Genomic DNA, 20,156 nt, shown 5'->3' with positions numbered 1-20,156 from the left:
TAATAATGCCTGGGCCTCTTCTGTGTCTTTCATAAGTGTGGGGAGATTTGAATTGCTCCTGTGTCTTGCCTTTCTTCTTGCCTTAGTTGAATCTATTTTCTGGTATTAATTTACACTTGAAAATAGACAATTTTTCTTGAGTTGGCCAGTGCCCCACATTATTTTCAGTTGTTGGTGTCAATACCATTCACAGTGAAGTTATTTGAACAATGTAGTCACCCAACTTGCAGAAGAGGCATTTTTGTTTTCTGCCCATCTCTATTGCTCTTTGGATATAGAGAGCATGGGTCCTGACTTTGCACCTTTTAAAATGGCTTTGGGTGTTTATTCGGCTTGTGAATGCAGACTCTGTAGACCTGTTTAAAATGATGGGGTGTGGAGGTCTATGGGGATTAGCTAGCACATAGGATTTCGTCCAGAAAAGCCTCTGTAGCCCACTGTGGAAGGCAACAGGTGGCCCCTTCCTCCAGCCCCCACCTGGGGAGCTTGTGTCCATGTGTCAGAATCAGGACACAGGGCTCAGCATTAGGAGAGCTTTCTTAAGAAGAGAAACTGACCTCAGACCTGACCCTCTCTATCTCTTCACAGTGCCGGAAGCCACCTAGTGACCCCCAGGAACCCACCAAGAAAAGCCCCAGGGAGGCTTCAGATTCAGGAAAAGAGCACAATGGAACCAGGGTAAAGCACAAGCACCGGAAGCCAACCAAACCGGAGTCCCAGTCTCCAGGAAAACGAGCTGATGGCCACGAGGAAGGTAGGCCCCCAGGTCCTGGCCCTCTGGGGTGGGCTGCAAAAGGATCCCTAGGGCAGGCTGGAGGGGAGGGGCTCTGAGACGGACAAAAAAGTGAGACTTCCTCACTCTGGAAGGAGGATATAATTGACACCTCTGAAATCAAAGGCAAGCGAAAAGAGAGAAGTGGCTTATTGGGCTTGCCCTATTCGCTAGAACAAGGCACACTGTGAAGGTGGAAAGATGTGGTTTTCAGACAGACAAAAGTTAGTCCTACAACAAGCATAGCCAACCCATTACCCTGCAATGGGTCTAGGTTCAGAGAAGAAACAGGTTTAATGAGGATTGAGACTAAAACAGCAGAATGGGGGTTAGTTACATTCTTTTCTCTACCTTTGGTGTATTTGAAAACTCGCTTTATAAAAAGCTAAAAATTAATAGCTAGCTAGCTAGTTAGAGGGGTTTAGAGAAATCCTAAACCCTTATTATTTAGGGACACACAAGATGTTTGAGGTGGGGAGGTGTGTACTTAACCTGTATTCTCTGCCGCTAATAGTTCCTTGGTGCCCTAATCAGAGAGAGAAGCCCAAGTATTTCTGCCCGCAGTAGCCTATGTTTATGGCCTTGCCCGTCTGACATGACCTGCCTCTTTCTAGTCTGTTCTTATATAGCAGTTTCCCTCTGTTCACTGATTCCTGCTCCCGTCTTCCTGCCTCACTCAATCCTCTAAGATTCATTGAGGTTGCCCTTCTCTGGGACCTACCCCAGCTCTGTTAGAACTTTCTGGAGATGTGGCAGCCACACAGTCATGCAGGCAGTCTGGCCTTCTACTTTCTGGCATGCTGGTGAATTGATTCAGTGCACTGCCTTTTTTGGTGTCAGCAAAAATGACCCAACTCCCAGTTTTCAAAAACCACCAGGAAATGCTCCTTCTCTAAAAGAGATACGTAGGTGATAGCAGCGTACGGGGAGCTGATAAATGAAATCAAGGAAAAACACAAAGCCTCCCTTGATTTTTCCACCTGAGCCTCTTGGCGTGTGGGGGGCTTTCCAGTCCTTAGACTCTGATTGTCACATTTCTGCCTTCTGCCCCCAAACCACTCATCACCAGGTTCCTTGGAGAAGAAAGCAAAGAGCAGTTTCCGAGACTTTATCCCGGTGGTTCTGAGCACCCGGACGCGCAGTCAGTCTGGTGAGTGAGTCTGAGGCTGTGGCCTATCTTGGCACTTCTCTGCCAAGAGAGGTAGCAATCTGGTCGAGTGATTTTGCCATTGGCCCAGGTGGAGAGTTGGAAATTTGATTCACTGTGCCAAGATTCCCAGCTCCTGGTGGAGAGGAGAGAGCCTGGGGTGAGGGTGGTGGGAGGCGGGTGTATTGCCCACGATTTTAGGACTATTTGCTTAGCTTTTCAGAATAGGGATTTGGGGGCCGGCCCAGTGGCTCAGGCGGTTGGACCTCCGTGCTCCTAACGCTGAAGGCTGCCGGTTCGATTCCCACATGGGCCAGTGCCAGATGGCTCAGTTGGTTGTAGCGCTGGCTCTCAACTACAAGGTTGTCGGTTTGACTCTTCAGCTCCTGCAAGGGATGGTGGGCAGCGCCCCCTGCAACTAAGATTGAACAGGCACCTTGAGCTGAGCTGCCGCTGAGCTCCCGGATGGCTCAGTTGGTTGGAGCGTGTCCTCTCAACCTCAAGGTTGCCGGTTCGACTCCCGCAAGGGGTGGTGGGCTGCGCCCCCTGCAACTAACAACAGCAACTGGACCTGGAGCTGAACTGCGCCCTCCACAACTAAGACTGAAAGGACAACAACTTGACTTGGAAAAAGTCCTGGAAGTACACACTGTTCCCCAATAAAAAACGTCCTGTTCCCCTTCCCCCCAAAAAAAAAAAAAAAGAATAGGGATTTGGCATCTCTTGTTGCTAGCCAGTGGTGGAAAGAAGAAAGGCCTGTGCCACTCAGGAAAACTGGCTCTATTCCAAGTGTTGGCATCTCATGATTATTGGGGCCAATCTCAGGCATAGACATTTAGCCTTTGGGCCTCTGCCTACTTGGCCTATGTGACAGGTGTCATAAAAATAGAGAATGGTCTTTGACTGGTCAGGGCCAGCAGAGTCATATTTGATCCCCTGAATTTGTATTGGTCAACCCCCAGTATTTGAAAAAGGATAGCCCTTTTCAGCCACCACTATTGTCTGCTAGCTGCCATGTTGGTATGTAGTACTAGAAGTGGTTACCCCATTTCACCCAGATTTTCATTCAAAGTGGGTAGAACGGGGAAGCAGGGCACAGTGTAAACTCAGTTATCTGACATTCTATTAACTGGCATCTCAGCACATAGAAAGCTCAGTGGTAATTGGGTCTCATAATGACAGTCTGGAGGCCTCACAAAATCCTGAAGTGTCTTCTGAATCATTGAAGAGTGATTACATTACAGCCAATCCCATTTTAGTGTTAAACACATTGTACCGCATTTGATTCTTTGGAAATTGGTGATTCCTGTGTGATCTCTATGGTGATTCTGTATTAACCAGAATATTAGATTAACCAGAACACTTTGTTCCCTTCCTGGTCCGTATAATGGGAAGTTTACTGGATATTTGCTGTCTTTACGTGGTCTGACTGACTTGAAGCTTTGGGTCAAGGGCCTCAAACCATTTCTTTCTTCTGCTGACCTCACTTCGCTTTGGAGTTTGTTGAGTTAATAGCCAGGCCTTGGGAGAAAGAGGGTGGTGTTTTTAGAGCAGTTTCTGAGGAAGATGTCAGATCTCCTGTAGTGCTAAATTGGGCCAATTTAGAATTGTACTTTTTGGTTGTTAGCAGAGTTGAAGGAAGGAGTAGGGAGAAAAATGGCCTCTTGGCAAGGTGGCAGAGGAGGGCAGGAAAGGTACCATCATTCTGGGGTGGTGGGGAGAGGAGGGGGAAATGCTTCGCCAGCAGTGAGGAGCAGTTGTAGTGGGGGTGGGGGATGTGCCACAGAGAAAGCTCCACCCCTGGATTCTTGGCCAATCAATTGGAGGTGGGGTCAATGTAAGGGAAGAGGGCCTGGCTGAGGAGCATTTGGGCAGGACTAACTCAGGCCATGTCACAGGAAAGGAACTCATTCTTGCTTTGCTTTTCCCAAGATTCTTCTTTTGTGACAGTTCTGCTTCTCTAGGTTGGCTCTGTCAGTGAGATTAGTGGTCACATAGTGAGCAGGGGTGGGGTCACCATGCCAGTCTGCCCTCCTTCACTCTCTGTTAAACCCTGATTTCCCAAAGGGCAGGGACCTATGGCCCTCTCCTGCCCCTCACACAATGCTTGGTGCCTTGTAAGCACTCAGTAAGAGTTTGTGGAATTAATTGAAGTGGCAAAGTGGATGAGGAAGGGTATGTGGTTTGGATACTAGATAGCTATGTGATACCGTGTTTCCCTGAAAATAAGACCTAGCCCGACATTCAGCTCTAATGCGTCTTTTGGAGCAAAAATTAATATAAGACCCGGTCTTATCATTATACTATATTATATTATATTATATTATATTATACCCGGTCTTATATAAGACACGCTATTATATTTTATTATATTACATTATACCTGGTATTATATTATACCTGGTATTATGTTATTATATTATATTATATTATATTATATTATATTATATTATATTATCTTATATTATATAATACCGGGTTTTATATTATAGTAAAATAAGACCGGATCTTGTATTAATTTTTGATCCAAAAGACACATTAGAGCTGATTGTCCGGCTAGGTCTTATTTTCGGGGAAACACGGTATATTGTAGTCTGTAAAGTGCTTAAGGGCAGATTGTTTCACTTGAGTCTCAAAACAGTCCTGTGAAGTCAGTAAGGCAGAAAGCAGTATCCCCATTTTATAGATAAGGAAACAGAAATGAAGGAACTTTTCCAGAGCATACAGCTAATAACTGGCGGAGCCTGAACTTGAACCCAGACCTTCAAACTCCTATTCCAGGGCACTTGCTTCAACACCATACTCTTTGTCCTTTGAAGAGGTACCTGACCATCTTCTGTACATCCCGTCCACAGGAAGCATCTGTAGCTCCTTTGCTGGAATGGCAGACAGTGACATGGGAAGTCAGGAAGTCTTCCCCACAGAGGAGGAAGAGGAGGTAACCCCCACCCCGGCTAAGCGTCGGAAGGTAAGAAAGACCCAACAGGATACCCAGTATCGCAGTCATCATGCCCAGGACAAGACTCTGCTGAGCCAGGGCCGCAGGCACCTGTGGCGAGCCCGAGAAATGCCCTGGAGGACAGAGGCTGCCCGGCAAATGTGGGACACCAATGAGGAGGAGGAGGAAGATGAGGAGGAGGGCCTGGTGAAGAGGAAGAAACGGAGACGGCAGAAGAGCCGAAAATATCAGACTGGGGAGTACCTGACCGAGCAAGAAGAAGAGCAGCGGCGGAAAGGGAGAGCAGGTAAGGCCGGCCAGGGGGTGCTATCCCAGGGAGCTGCTGTCGTCTGTCCCCAAACCACAGTGACTTTGGCTTCTGAGCACCCTTGGGCATCTTGGGTGTTCCCACCTTTGCCACCTCTACGCCTGTCAAAGGCCTCTGCACGCATGGAAATCTGGTGCTATGAGCTCCAGCTGCCAGAGGGGGTCACTCAACGCCAGTCTGAGGTTTCGGTTTGAGATTGAGATTGAATGAGTTTGGACTGACCTACAGGTGAACTGAGGACACATAGGCCTGAGCCCTCCAATTTCTTATAAAAGTCTGAACCTGTGGGCAAGGCCACAGAGACATCCTTGGCATGGGACAACTCGATACCACAGAGTGCTCTGGTTGGCTTGAGGGAGTTGGGTCTTTTAGGAGGTTGAACTCTCTCTCCTTGAATCCTGGATTCAAGAAGAAAGAGGGCATTCACTGACTTTTCTGGGATGCCTCCAGCCCCCAAACTAAAAAGAAGTACAATGGTTTTCTCAGCCCAACAGAAGAACTTCAAGTAGAAGTGGGCACAACTTTGCTTTCTTGGTTAAAGCCACAAAGGTTATTAAGAGACTTGGTGCAACTTTGAGGTGACCTGAGGTAGCATTATTTTTGTTGGACCTGAATTGGAAAAGCAGGCAGCCCAAGGAGAAAAGCAGGATTTCTTTGGCCACGTCAGATGGAATGGCAGACAGTGACATGGGAAGTCAGGAAGTCTTCCCCACATATTACATTATAATATGTAAGCATGGAGGCACAGCCTGTCACTGAGCTAATTATCAGTATGTTCCACTAAGTAGTGTTCAGGAACATTCCTATAATGGATTTCTAGATGAGCAAAAAGCAAATCTCTGGGTTCCATAAGAACACCTCTCTGTCTCTCATTCTCCTTCTCTGATCCCTGCTCAAAGCAACAATTGATTGTCCCCTGTAATGTATTCATCTTGAGCTGCTGCTAAATATCTACAGTCTCTTGAGTAGCAAAAACTGAATAACTGCATATTGAGTGGGTAGTAGATTCTAGACTTGCTATAATGCAAAGAAGGCTAAACCTCATTTCTGGTTATTTAAGTAGAGACACATACTGTGTTTCTCCGAAAATAAGAGCTAACCGGAAAATAAACCCTAGCATGATTTTTCAGGATGACATCCCCTGAACCTAAGCCCTAATGTGTCTTTTGGAGCAAAAATTAATATAAGACCTGGTCTTATTTTCAGGGAAACACGGTATGATACCGATCCCTCTACTTGAGAGTAATTGAGCTAATTTTCGTCAACTATTAGGTTGGTGCAAAAGTTATCGCGGTTTTTGCACACCTGTTAAACCACAATTACTTTTGCACCAACCTAATATGTGAGAGAGCAGGGGTAAATTTCCCTTTTTTCTGCCAGAGTCTTAATTGATTGGTCAGGAATGAGTTGTCAAGCCATTGGCCTCAGCCACTTGTGTTAGGATGAAGAGGAGCTTTTGTATCACCAATCTTCTCTAATGAGATCCAGTTTCCTAGAAGCTTGGAAGCTTCTCATTGAACTTATGGGCTTTTGGAAGCAGAAGAACCTTTGAGGTTGCCTGGTCCAGTTTTCCTCCCAATACAGAGATCTCTACTCTTGGCAGGCAGCCTTTACTTAAATACCTCTAGGACCATAGAAAACACCGCTTAGTAAGGCCTCCTATTTGACTTGAGGGCAGCTTCTGTTGCTGGCAAGTAGGTCATTCTCCCTGCATGTGTATGTCTAAGGGTTTTCAGCTGAGGCTGTTGTCTTTGACATATGGTCTGGTTACCTTCCTGCAGATCTGATGGTGACATTTTCATAAAGGAATTGCCTGGAAAATAATGCCTCTTCTCAAAACGCTTTGATCCCTCCTATTATTACTATTCATCTTTCAGGTGGACACCAGAGAGTCAGGCAGAGGCCAAATTAGATGGGTCACCTTACTCCCAACTGAGCCTCATGATCTTTCCTTTGGTCCTGGGCTTGTGTATGTCCTTTCTTGACCTGCAGAGGGAATAGGAAGAGCTACTCCCACTCACACACCTAGTACTACCTCCACTCTCTGTCCCTTTCTGTGCTACTAGGAAGCCCTTGGTCTGCCACAATTGAATAAACTCCAGAGCTTTCCCTGCCCTGGGTAACAGGGTAGGGGCTGTTGCTTTTCCTGTGGCGTTGAATGCTGTAATATGGCTTCCTTGTGTTTTCTGAGGTCCTCACAAGGCATGGTTCTATTCCTTCCTCTTTTGCCCCAGCCCAAACTTGTTGCATCAAAAGCCCTGGTTTAGGGTGTCCGGTTAGCTCAGTTGCTTAGAGCATGCTGCTAATAACACCAAGGTTGACAGTTCAATCTCTGCATGCATGGGCCACTATGAGCTACGCCCTCCTTGAAATTAAAAAAAAAAAAAAAAGCCCTGGTTTAGAATGTTCTGGCTGGAAGTGCCATTACAAGCCATCTAGCACACCAGCTCTTGGACAAGTGTGAGGACCCACTAGTGGGTTGAGGCTAGTTGGGACAAAGGATAGTATGACAGCTGGCCTTCCGAGAGCTTTGCATAACCCATGGCCAATTCCTCATGCTGTAATTATGGTTCCCATATCTGGATCTGCCCTTGGTAATGTCACACATGAGAGCACGTGCCAAGGTCCGAAGAGGCGAGTTGAGAAGTCTTGGATCTTGCTCAGTGCCCCCTCGTTTTACAAATTGGAGAAACCAAGGCCACAGTTATTCATTTCAGACATACTGATCCCCTGCTATGTGCTAGGCATGGTGGTCAGTCCTGTGGGGGAGATAAAGCACACATGCGCATGACCCTACCTAAAGAGCTTACACTTCAGTAATGTGATAATGATGCCTTACTCTTTATAACACTTTATAAAGGGATTTTGCATATGTTAGCTCATTTAATTCTCATATTAGTCCTGTGATTTGGATTATATCCTCCCCATTTCATAGGCATAGAAACTGAGGCTCAAGGAGATTATGACTTGTCTCCAGTCAGTCACACATCTAGTGGCCAAGCCACGTAACACTAATATTAGCTAAGAGATAAGAGCAAACTCAGTCTATCCCCTTTACACATGGGGTTTAGAACTGACGTGGGGGATGAGGCTCTTGTTAATGGGGTTCCCGGTGCTACTCAGGGATCCCTACTCTGGAGCTGGAAAGAGCTGTAGGAATCACAACCACACTTTCCGAAATTAGAAAATGCTTTGTTCAGTGAGCTAGAATTAGAGATGTTGCCCAGTGTGTTCCAGTAATTTGACTTCCAGCCAGGATTTCCAACCAGGGAAGGCAGCAGGTTTCTGTGATTGCCCACTTGCTAAGTCCCCATGGCACCTTCTGGTTTCAGGGAGATTCTGGGGCTTTGATCTTTGTGTCCTCAGAGTGATCACCAGGCCAGGTAGGTAGAACTTGAGGCTATAAAGGAAGCCTCCTACTATTTACTCTCTACCCAGTATACTTCATACTTCAGTACAGCAGAGCTTCTGAATTTGTTTTCATATCGGAGCAGAGAAAGAGATTAAGGGGATAAAGGGAAAGCTAAAAAGAAAGTTCTCATTTGCTCTGCACTATGAGGACATCTTTCAAAAATTACCCTCATTTTGGGGACAGCCACATGGGCTGCCCCTCCTGGCAGGGCTGGGAAAAGTTGCCTTCGTGTAGAGGAGGGACTTCGATGTTGAAATACAGTGTCCATTTGAGAAGCATTTAGTGGAATTGTCGGCACCACACTAGATACAGGTGGCTGATAGTTACACAATTTCGTACTGAGATTCTAATCCCTAAATTCCTCTGATTCATTTTAGAGGAAGGCATTGCTTGTCTGTGTTCCATTTCCCTGACATCCACTCTTTCCTGTTTCTTGTCTTCAGATTTAAAGGCCCGTAAGCAGAAGACTTCCTCCCAAAGTTCAGAGCACCACCTCAGGAACAGGAACCTTCTCTTGCCCAACAAAACCCAGGGGATCTCGGATTCGCCAAATGGTTTACTCTCAAATAACCTGGAGGAGCCAGCCTGCCTTGAAAATTCAGAAAAGCCATCAGGAAAACGAAAGTGCAAGACCAAGCACATGGTGAACCTCTCAGAAGAGGCAAAGGTGTGTTGCTACTGAGGGCACTTGGCGGGTAGAGGAGTGGGCTAGGGCTGCAGGCTTTCCACAGGCTTCTCAGTCAACAGTTCTCTGAGTGAATGAGTGAGTGAGTGAGTGAGTGAGTGAGTAGATGGGGAGGATCAAATTAACCCATATTTATTAAAATATTTTAAACTAGTTCTAGAAGGGTTCAAGGATGATTTGAAGAGAGGGAACTAAAGTTAGAGCTAACAATAAGCATTTGAAAACTAGAGCGTTTGGCCCATGATGGCTTTTCCTCTACAATCCTTGGATCTCCTTTGAGTTAAGGAAGAGTTAAAGAGTATGGAAGGATGTTAGCCTGAATAGCTTATTAACATCCAATCAGGAAGCTTTTGTCCTGGCTTAACTCACTGGAAACCAATCAGGGAGCTTTCTGAGTCAATCAAGGTAGAAAACCACTTGTAGGAGCAAGGATGTTGATGTCCAGACAGAGGTTGCTGGAGGGTGGGACTGAAGGAATTCCATGTGGGCCCCATGATAGCCACCCTTCCCCACAGCCACTCGCTAGTCCCTTTTCTTCAATGAGAACCAAAGGAGCAGGTAACTGGGCACTCACCAATCAGTAGCCAGGCAAATGTTCTAGAAATCCTGTTCAAAATTGACATCTTTTTTGGATCTGATGTTCATGGCATTGGTGTTGGGTTCCACATTGTACAATCCGAAAAAAATCACAAAGTTCTCATCCTGGGTAAGCTGTATATTTGAGAGAAGTGAAGGTTTGGGTTCAAAAATGCATACTTGTAATATGTATTTGTCAGTGATAACAAACAACAAAAAAAAGAGACGTTATATTGGGCTTGTGTTGGTGGTTGTGCTTCTTCCAATTCTTTCCAGCTCCAGTGCAGGGATCCCTAAGTGGCACTGACAAAAGGTGGGACACCCAGCTGCTCATCCCCCGCCTCCCGCTCTTTTCCTCCTCCCCTCCGCCTTCCCCATTCTGAAATCTGGTTCCAGCTCAGACAAAGTACTCAAGCCTATTTCTTCATCTTTAATAATGGAGATGATACTCCATGTCCTTTCCATCTCACAAGGGTCCTTAGGGGAACAAAGGAGGCAGTGATGTTAAAGGCTTTGATCATTGTAAAGTGCTCTCCGAGGTTGGTATACATCCTGAAGCTTGGGCTTCAGCCAAGACAAAAATGAGGGGACAGAGGCATGAGGCACGGAGTGGCAGGATAGCACTCCTCGGACCCCCAGAGGAGACAGGAGGAGGAGCAAGGAAGTCTGTGCTGAGTGCTCCACTTACACGATTGCTCTTAATTCCCACAGTGGCTCTTGGAATTAGGCGTTGTTGTCGTCTTTTCATAGTGAGGAAACTGAGGCTCGGGGAGGTTAAGGGACTTGTGCAAGCTGCTCAGTGGTCATGAGTAACAGTTGGGTCATGAAGTTGGCCTGGCTACCCCCTGGAACCCTCTGCCCCCACCCTACTCTTTCCATATTTCTCCACCCTGTGAATGGGTGGCTTCTGCCTGTATCCCGGAGATACTGGGGGAGGGGGCATCTAGGCAGGGAAACACCGCAACCCTGAGTTCTGGCAAAAGATGGGCATACCCTGGCCCTTACCCCTGCTCCTCCTGACACTCAGATGGCCCCATGCCACACAAAGATGACCAGCCACCTGATATTCAGGAGCACACGCTGATGCTTCTGTCTGGTTATTCTGTCTGACAGTGTATCCGCTGAAATGTTCTTCCCGGAGAGGTTTTCTCCCTTCACAGGGCCTCCCTTTCTCCCTCCTGCCTGCCTTTCTTTCTCTCCCAGTCACCACCACCTGCTCCAGTTGCCCCCATTGTGCGGTGCTCTATAGTGGGAAGCAAGGGGGGGGGAACTTGCCTACAACACTAAAGCTGGAGCATTGGCCAAAGGATTCTTCCCACAGGGGCTCCGAACCAGGAGGGAAGTGAGGAGAGGGAGGTGGCCCCCATTTGCTCTTGTTACTCCCCTTCTCAGTCTCCTTGGTCTCTGGCAGCTCTGGCCCCTAGAAGGAGAGCCACCCTTTGTCTCCTGGCTAGGCTTACCAAAAACCTGGGCACTTTACCCAGCATCCTTCAGAACTGCCATTATACACCTCTGTCTTCCTGGCGGTAGAGCAGCATTCTATGCTGAGAGCTGGTGCCTTCCTGCTAGTGATTGTACCTGTATGCCCCTTTGGGATGGGGATGGATAGTGGCTCTTGTCTTGCGATTTACCAGAGGAAGCAAATACCATGGGCCCTCCTTTCCTAGCTTCATGTCTTTCTAGGCAGTTTTTCTGGCTGCCTAGTGCTCTGCACATGGCTGGTTTGAATCAAGTCAACAAATATTTGTTGTGATGATGTTCCCAGCCCTGAGTTAAGTGCTGTAAGGAACAAAAGAGAAAATGACAATATGAACCCTGCTCCCAAGGAGCTTAAAACCTAGCAGGGGAGGCCAGACTTGCCCATGAAACAATGAAAGGAAATTAAGGCAGGCACCAGACACTGGATTATGTGATTCAGACTAGGTGTTCTGGGTATGCAGAGAATGAGGGCAGTGGGGACCAGAGTGTTGTGGAATGTTGTAGAAGACCTAGGATTTAAGTGAGACCTTGATGCCCTGATGGATTTGGATAAACTGAGGGATGTATTAGCTATATATTGTATAACAGATTACCCTAAAACTTAGCAGCTTCACACAATGATAAACATGTATTATCTCACAGTTTCTAGGGATCAGGAATTCAGGAGCGGCTTAGCTGGATCTGGCTTGAGGTCTCCCATGAGGTTGGAGTCAAGGTGTCAGCCAGGGCTACATTCATCTGAATGCTTGACTGGCGCTGGGGCTTTCCGGATGGTGCCCTCTCATGGCTGGCAACTTGATGCTGGTTGTTGGCAGGAGGTGTCTTGTCCTTGCCTGGGGTTCTCTCCAAAGGGCTGCTTGAGTGTCTTCATGACATGGCAGCTGGCTTCCCCCAGAATGAGTGATCTAACAGAGAGCAAGGCAGAAGCCGCATTGTCTTTTAGGACCTTGCCTTGGAAGTCACACACCGTCATCCCTGCAATCTCCTATCGGCTACACGAGGTCAGCCCTACCCAGTGCCAGACGGGGCTATGCAAGAGCATGAACATCAGCAGGTGGGGATCATCAGGGTCCATCTTAGAATCTGATGAGGGCACAGTCTGCCTTCTCTGCCCCCAGTGACTCATGTCCCTCCCACGTGCAAGTCATACATGCACCTCTCCCAAGGCCCCCCCAAAGTCTCAACCAATTATGACATCATCTTCAAGTTTAGAATCTCATCATCTAACTTAGATCCAGGTTCAGATGAGGCTCCTTGGGTCTGGTTCTTTGAGTACAGCGCCTGGAGCACAGTTCCTCTTGATACAAAGACCTCTGAACTAAGGAGATGAGTTACTTGTCCCCATAGATACAATATACCATGGTGGTACAGGCATGAGAACTTGCTCTAGACATTCCAGTTTAAATGGGAGGAAAAAAGAGACACACAGGAGTCATTCATGAAGAAAGGACTCTAATGTTTTGTGAGTACCCACCCTGTGTATTGTTCTGGAGGCTTTCTAGTTTATTATCTCAAAGACCCTGCAAGGGAGAAAGTGAAGCTCAAAGAGGTTGGGCCTTGCAGCTGGTGGATGGCAGAGGCAGGATTCAAAGCCGGCTCTGAGTCCTGGGCCTCAGCACTGTCCACTGCCCCGTGTGGGCATGAGTGACCCAGAGATGCAATGTGGTGGAAGATGGGGGAAGTCTGATGAGGGTTAGATTTAGATGTGGGAGGGAGGTTTTTGCAACAAGAGTAAAGGCTTCTGCAGCTGTGCCTCTTTAGTCAAAGATAGCTATCTCTGCTGCTCTTTACTCTCAGAGTTTGCTTCTGCTTATTTGTAGAGGTGACTTATAAAACCTCAATAAGAGGGGATTGAGTCAGGTAAATAACACATGCAGAGTGCTTAAGAGAAGCTGGGATGTCCCCTCACTCTAATTTCCATTCCTTTCATCATTCCTTGGTTTGTGTGGTTGAGGCTTTGAGCCCCTTCGCGTCTGCTCACTGGGTAGAAGTGGATGGGAATCTGTGCCGATCCAAGACTACATCTCTGCTTCCAGGGCAAAGGGCGTTGGAGCCAGCAGAAGGCCCGACCTCCCAAATCTCCCACCCCAATGAAACCCACGGAACCATGCACACCCTCTAAGTCCCGAAGTGCCAGCCTAGAGGAGGTCTCAGAGTCACCTACAGCCCGGCAGATACCCCCAGAGGCACGGCGCCTCATAGTGAACAAAAATGCCGGTGAGACCCTCCTGCAGCGGGCGGCCCGTCTTGGCTATAAGGTAAGGAGCATCCTGGCTGCAGGATGCCATTGCTCAAGCATCTGTGGAGAAACTTCTCCCATTGTCTCTTCTGTAGCCTGGGCGGGGCTTTGTTTGGGGCCTTCTACCGCCCAGATGGCCTCTGGGGCTTCCGTGTCTCTGGCATGTGTGGGTGAATGCAAGCTCATTTGAATGGCAATTTGGGACGAACATAATTGAAATAGAAACACAATATCATCCAATACATTTCTAGACCAGAAACAGGACTTGGGCCTTTTTATGTTGTCTTGAATTTCCCAGTGCAGTGGCTCCCCCACTCGGAGAGAACAGGGGTGATCATTGCTCGCTCTTCATAGCCTACTCTAGTATCCCCTCATTTCGGCTTCCAGTAGTGGAGGGGTCAGGAGAATGTTGGAGTGCAGGGCTGGGCTCACCCCACTGGATCAGAAAGAAAGCAGGAAAGGAATCTCTGGCATTTATTGAGCACTTCTTTTGTCATGTTAAGAGCTCTGATTACTTCATATCATTTCATCTCCACTATGAATCTGTAGGGCTAGGTTTTATTATCCCCATTTTACAGGTGAGAATATCAACTCTTAGCGGTGTTAAGTGTTATGTCTAAGATCACCCAACTATTGAATTCATATCAAGGTCGTTTTGATTCCCAAGTGCCAGGGTAGGAATGGAAACCTGACTCATTCACCATCATGAAATAACATTGTTGGACAGTTTGGTTGTTTCCCACTTTTTGTTGATATGAACTCCCTTGACTCTGTACCTTTGCCCACCCCACCGGGTATATCCTCAGAATTTGTTCCTAAGGGTGACGCTGATGGGTTATAGCACCTCTTTTGTTTTTTTTTTTCTTAAGGCTTCTGATGCCTATAACCAACTCATTTAAAGGTAGCCACACTCCCAGCCAGGCTGGTCTGCATAGGAGAGCTGTCTTGACAGTGTCTCAACTGCAAGCCACTGTCTTTCTTGAGCACCTAGTGTGGGGGTCTCGAGGACTGCCAAGGGAGATCTGAAGGCAAAAGAATGAGCAACCCCTGCCCTCAAGGTTAATTTTCTTTAACCTGGGGCCAAACCAGCCAAACAGGGCTGGAGGGTAAGCCAGCCTGTGTCACAGGAGGGAAGGAGGGGTAGTCTGTGGCCTAGGGGAGAGGTGAACATCTGCATTGGTGAGGAGGGTAGAGGGCCTCATGCTCCCCCGGGCACAAGTGGTGTGACAGCTCCTGTATCCAGGAGTCAGCACCCCTGGATATGTAGTCACACATGTTCGCTTGCTTGCACCCTTGCTCACTCGCTCTACCAGCCAGCCTGTGACGTAGCTGTCAGTCAGGACAGCTGAGCTGCCCCTTTCACCAGGGTCTGAGAACACTAATGATAGGCCCCCCCAGTAGCTGCTATGGCCTCTTCCCTTCAGAAGAGCTGCCTTTCCCCTCCCCCTCAGTTTATTCACTAGCTTCATCCCAGACTAGCTGGGGTGCTTCTAGGCCCATAGTTCTGCCTCTGGTCCTATTATTTCAGCCCAGGGAAGCTAATTATTAGTACGTGGATGAATGACTGCACTGTATTATACTTGGAACAATCCTGATTTGAGGGGAGGGCTGGGAAAAGCATCCGGGGGTAGTACTCAAAACTGAAAATCAGTACCCACGGATAGTACTTGAACCATTTCTTTCTTCCTTGTTCTCAAGTTACCCGAGGCTGTGCTTGCCACCACAAGTCTCATTGCTCTTTTATAAATCCCCAGACTAGGGAACTCGTGTGCTCAGAGAGGCCTTAGGGTTTGGGATCTGGATGGGTAGGTGAGTCTCTCTGAGGACCTCACCCCAGCAACTCACACCCAGATGAGTGTTCTTGGTCATAAGGAATGTCCCCACTGCCAAGAAAACATCCTTAGAGCTGAGGCCCTGGCGATGGTAGCTCAAGACTGACTTTGTTGACAAAAGATTTTGAGACTTGCCTGTCAGTCCTCAGAATAAAGGGCAGGCTCTGAGACTCTCTGGACATTTGGAGAGCTTTGAATCTAACTGGGGAGTTTCAAGAATTAGGCCTTTCTTTGTTCATGGAGCTATCTCTGTCCGCACAGGATGTTGTTCTCTACTGCCTTCAGAAAGACAGCGAGGACGTGAATCACCGCGACAACGCTGGCTATACGGCCCTGCATGAGGCCTGCTCTCGGGGCTGGACTGATATCCTGAACATCCTGCTGGAGCACGGGGCCAATGTGAACTGCAGTGCACAAGACGGCACGAGGCAAGAAGACTGTTCCTCCCACCACTCCCACCCTCCCCCAGCTCACCCGCAGTCTGGACCTTTGCATCATGCCAGGCTGCAAGTTGCAGAGAGGCCTTATCAGGAGGTGTTTCAGGAAGACATCTGCAGACTGCAGGGGGAACCGGGTTAGGGCAGGGGTGGGTGTGTTCCTGGCTGGCCAGTCCACATCAATTACCAAGGGGAGGCTGGGTGTTTAGGGACCTCCCAATCAGATAACAGCTTCGCCAGGAAGACTGCTTAGGCTTCCCAGAAACTGTCCTTTCTGGTGGTGCACCTGGCTCAGGCAGAATCTTGGGCTTTGGGAACTAGAAGGCTGACCTTAGGGTAACATCCAGATTTGATTCTTGATGTGATCTCTGTATACTTTTTAAAAGATACCTGCTGTGTCTTAAAGAAATCGCACCCATTCTCCTCTGCTCTATCAGAAATTCTACTTCCTGTGCAAAATTGAGACATGGGCTAGAAAGCAAGTGAGAGACTTGGATCAAAGGACGTAGGCTCCGCTTGGCTGCCATCTGGTTCGTGGAGCCACTCTGTTCATCCCTGCTCATGGGAGGTCATGCGCGTCCTTCTGTTCATACCCCAAGCATGTGCTTTAAGTTTATCCTCAGTCAGGGGACCGTTCTCTCCTAAACTCCAGAGCTGCCAGTGGAGCTCCATTGTGCCCAAGGGACTGTCTCAAGATGTGAGAGGAACATAAGAGAGAGAGATAGGAGGGAGGAGAAAAAGGCACAGAGAGAGGAGAAGGAGGTGAGGAGATGTAGTGGAGGGGTGCAGGCCAGAAGTGGTTCCCCCGCCCTCTCTTACCCACATTACACTGGGGTCATCTCATTTTACTTTCTCCTGGTGACGTAGCCTGAGGTCTAGACACCCAGGTTACCACTTGGGCCATATTGTCCTCACCCTGTATCACCTCTGCAGGCCAGTTCATGATGCAGTGGTCAACGACAACCTGGAGACCATCTGGCTCTTGCTGTCTTATGGGGCCGACCCCACGCTGGCCACCTACTCTGGACAGACGGCCATGAAGCTGGCCAGTAGCGACACCATGAAGCGCTTTCTCAGTGGTAAGCCCAGACCAGACTTGAAGCCATCATTTTGGGGACTGGCCGCTGATTCCTGAACTCCTGAGGAGATACTCATCTCCCTCCATCTCAAACAGCTTCCGTGAGGGGTGTCAGCCCTCTTCCCAGGATTACCTTCAAGGGTCTCAGAAATCTCTATGACCTTTGAAAAGCTCAAAGGTCCACTTCCTCTTGTCCCTGTGCTGTGAGTGTCTGTGTTGCATGCATCCTCTTCAGGGCCCTGGTAGCCCTTGGGGACACATTTCCCAGTGAGGCATGTGGGACAGGCCTCCTTGTGGAACAGCAGCCCCATTAATAGATTTAGCTGGGGGCAAAATGTGTTGACCTGTGCTTTGAATGGGATGTCAGTTACAAAGAAGTGACACTTAGTGTTTTGCTTTTGTTTTTGCACTTTCTCCTTTTGGTGATCACAGTGGAAACCATGGGATCCCTTCTGATGCTTTAGTCCTCATAGCCCTTGCCTGTGGTAACTGTGAATGTTCCCTCTGTGCCTCCCGCCCCCCCCCCCCCCCCGCCCGTTCCTTTCTCTTCCTGTCTCACCTGCCTGCTCTGGAAAAGTGTCTGGTGTTCAGGCCCATGGCAAGGGCCACAAGCCAATAAGCATTTATTTTCTCATTAGTGGATGTCAGCTGTTTGTCTGCACTTAGATAGCTCTACTGAGTTGGGCAGCAGGAGGAAGATAAGGAGGGAAGTCTAGCTTGGGCATGCTCATTGGGAATCTCCTCAGACCTGACCTCCAAAGGAAGGAACCCCGCCTCCTCAGTGACATCACAGCTTGGCCCTTGCTCTGACAGTTACTTCTTCAGATTGCCTAAGCGAAAGACAGATGGAGCAGATGGGAGTTGTGTCACTGACACTCCTTGGAGGCATTGATGTTTGTGGTCGAACCCCTCCCCTCTTGGACTGGGAGCACACAGGACCAAGGGCTTGCCCAAGGCCACTCCCTGGTTAGTCCCCACCCTACAGAGAGACAGTTCTGGGCTCCTAATCAGGAGCTCATTTGTTTATCAATCAAAGGTTAACTAGGTAGCTGATGATGGAGGAAGAAACAAAGGAAACTGAACTGAAGGTCCGCATGAAAGGGGGACTAGGTGAGAAGTGCAAGCAAATACTAATAAAAGCTAGAGGGGGAGTGATGGGAGGCTGCTGAGGGAGGCCTTGGCTTCTTCTAAGCCAGTCTCCATCCAGTCCCCAGTCAAGCAGACTAAACCCTGCAGTTGCTGGTCACTGTGTATGGGCCTCAGGCCTCACAGCTGGACCCAACCTCTCCCTGGCTCACAGAAGGAGGACTTCCTTTTACTTCCCCCAAGCTGTGGGGTCCCAGGCCTCTGAGGGGCAGAGCAACTTTGTGGTGCTCAGTTAGCCATTTATCCTGGGCCAGTGATGACTCCTATTCCTTTTAGCTGAACCAGGGCTCAGGGCAAGCACCCTTTGTAGCCTCCTCCCACGTACTGTGCTCCACATGTACTCTCATATATACACGTGTGTGGTTGTCTGCAGTTCACTAGATTCCCAGGAAAAGCTGACACAGATGACCATCCAGGGCATTTCAACTTGATAAAAACATCACATGAAGCTCTGTCTCTGATCAACAGCTCTAATCTAGGGCCTCTGTGGACTAGAGACTGCCCCCATGAGGGTCTTGGGGCCTTCTGCAGCCACATAAAGCTATCTCTGACCACTCGAGTAAGCAGATGAACTCTTTACGTCCCAGACCCCTTCTCCAAAATCCCGAAGGAGTTTGAATGTTCAAATTATTTTAGATTAAGAAATAAAAAATAAACACGTTTTTCTCTTTTCTTATGTCTATTAACTCATCTCAGCTACTAGTCAGCCTTTTGACACCTCCTTAAACTAACTTGAATGCCAGTCCCTGTTACAGAATCAAGAGAAGACTTAATTCCAGCACTTCCTAGCCTATCCAGGCCGAACACCTTCATTCAAATCTTGATATTGTTTCTCAGCTTTATGGGATGGAGCTATAGCTTCATAATGGCGGCCAGAAGCTGAAGGGACTGTTAAAACTGGGCCACCTCTTTTCTGTGCAAATATCAACTGGTGTTAAAGGTAGAGGTCTTTCTGGGTGTTATGGAGAGTGCTAGAAAGCCTGGGTAGGACCTTGGCCTGACACCCCAGTGAGGCAGGCATTGGCAGCAGTCAGCAGGCATCCAGGAGGTGAGACTTGGGCCCAAAGACTGTTTTGGGGGGGACGAGAGGACAATACTCAGGGCCTTTTTAAAAAATTGAGGTGAAATTCACCTAACAGCTATTTGGAAGTGAACAATTCAGTGATACTTAGTATATTCACAATGTTGTGCAACCATCATCAGGGGCTTTTTTTGGTTCCTTGAACTGAGTACTTCTCTCTCTCTCTCTCTCTCTCTCTCTCTCTCTCTCTCTCTCTCTCTCTCTCATCCTGGTAACCCTCCCCCCATATCTCAAGGAGCCACTGGGTAGAGTGGCATAGTGGCTGCAGGAAGCACCATGAGGTTGGAGTGGCAGTTCTCTCCACTGTCCCACATCCCCAACCCCTACACCTGGCTGCATTTTTTTTTTACCTTGCCTTTCTGACTGAGGTATTTAAAAAGCTTTTTTGCTGTTCATCCCCAAGCATTTGCCTGACCAGACTCTCCATAGATTAATTGTCTTCTTCCTCCCCTAGTGGCGATCCCACTGGGCAGAAAATGAAGGCGAATCCCCATAGGGTGCCAAGGGCTCCATTTTCTGCAGGCAGAAAAAGTGAGTGAGAACATCAGGGTTGTGCCTCATGTAGAGTTTCCCTCACTTTGTGCAAGGCCCCTGTTCTTGAAGAGTGTGGGAATCAAATCCTCTTTAAATGCACAAAGGGATGTCACTATTTACAGGTATCCTGTAGCGAATCCTTTTGTAAAGCAGAAGATGTTCGTATTCATCTGGGTTGTAAATGTGGGTTTCCCTATATTGGGTTGGCCTAAAGTGAGGCCCATTTCTCCTGAGATTATGAAGGATGTAGCAGCACTCCTTCATCCATTCATTCATCCATGCATTTATGGAGTCCCTGTTGGGTTTCATGTATAATGCCAGATACTGGAGGCCAGGCAGTGAGCCCTTTCTCTTTCCTTCTGGGGCTTGAAGCACCAAGCCATCCAAACCATCCCAAAGGCCTTGGGAAGAAAGACCTTATCCTTCGGCCAAATGACAGGCAGGCATGTGACTGATTTGCCTTTGACCCTTT

At 48.1% G+C, this 20,156-nt stretch overlaps 1 protein-coding gene across 5 annotated transcripts in view; it reads left to right on the top strand.

Annotated features, from left to right (window-relative positions):
• BCORL1 (BCL6 corepressor like 1) overlaps positions 1-20,156 on the top strand; it is a 61,044-nt gene that overhangs the window by 31,518 nt on the left and 9,370 nt on the right. For all 5 annotated transcript variants that reach the window (XM_033111064.1, XM_033111071.1, XM_033111092.1 and 2 more), the window contains 7 exons: positions 589-754; positions 1,842-1,922; positions 4,775-5,164; positions 9,041-9,264; positions 13,374-13,595; positions 15,670-15,836; positions 16,779-16,924. In XM_033111064.1, the coding sequence (XP_032966955.1) occupies positions 589-754; positions 1,842-1,922; positions 4,775-5,164; positions 9,041-9,264; positions 13,374-13,595; positions 15,670-15,836; positions 16,779-16,924 (1,396 nt within the window). The remainder of the gene's footprint in view (positions 1-588; positions 755-1,841; positions 1,923-4,774; positions 5,165-9,040; positions 9,265-13,373; positions 13,596-15,669; positions 15,837-16,778; positions 16,925-20,156) is intronic.

The sequence above is a fragment of the Rhinolophus ferrumequinum genome, chromosome X (assembly GCF_004115265.2).
Source record: "Rhinolophus ferrumequinum isolate MPI-CBG mRhiFer1 chromosome X, mRhiFer1_v1.p, whole genome shotgun sequence".
Lineage (NCBI taxonomy): Eukaryota > Metazoa > Chordata > Mammalia > Chiroptera > Rhinolophidae > Rhinolophus > Rhinolophus ferrumequinum.
This window is presented reverse-complemented; position numbering and strand designations above follow the sequence as displayed.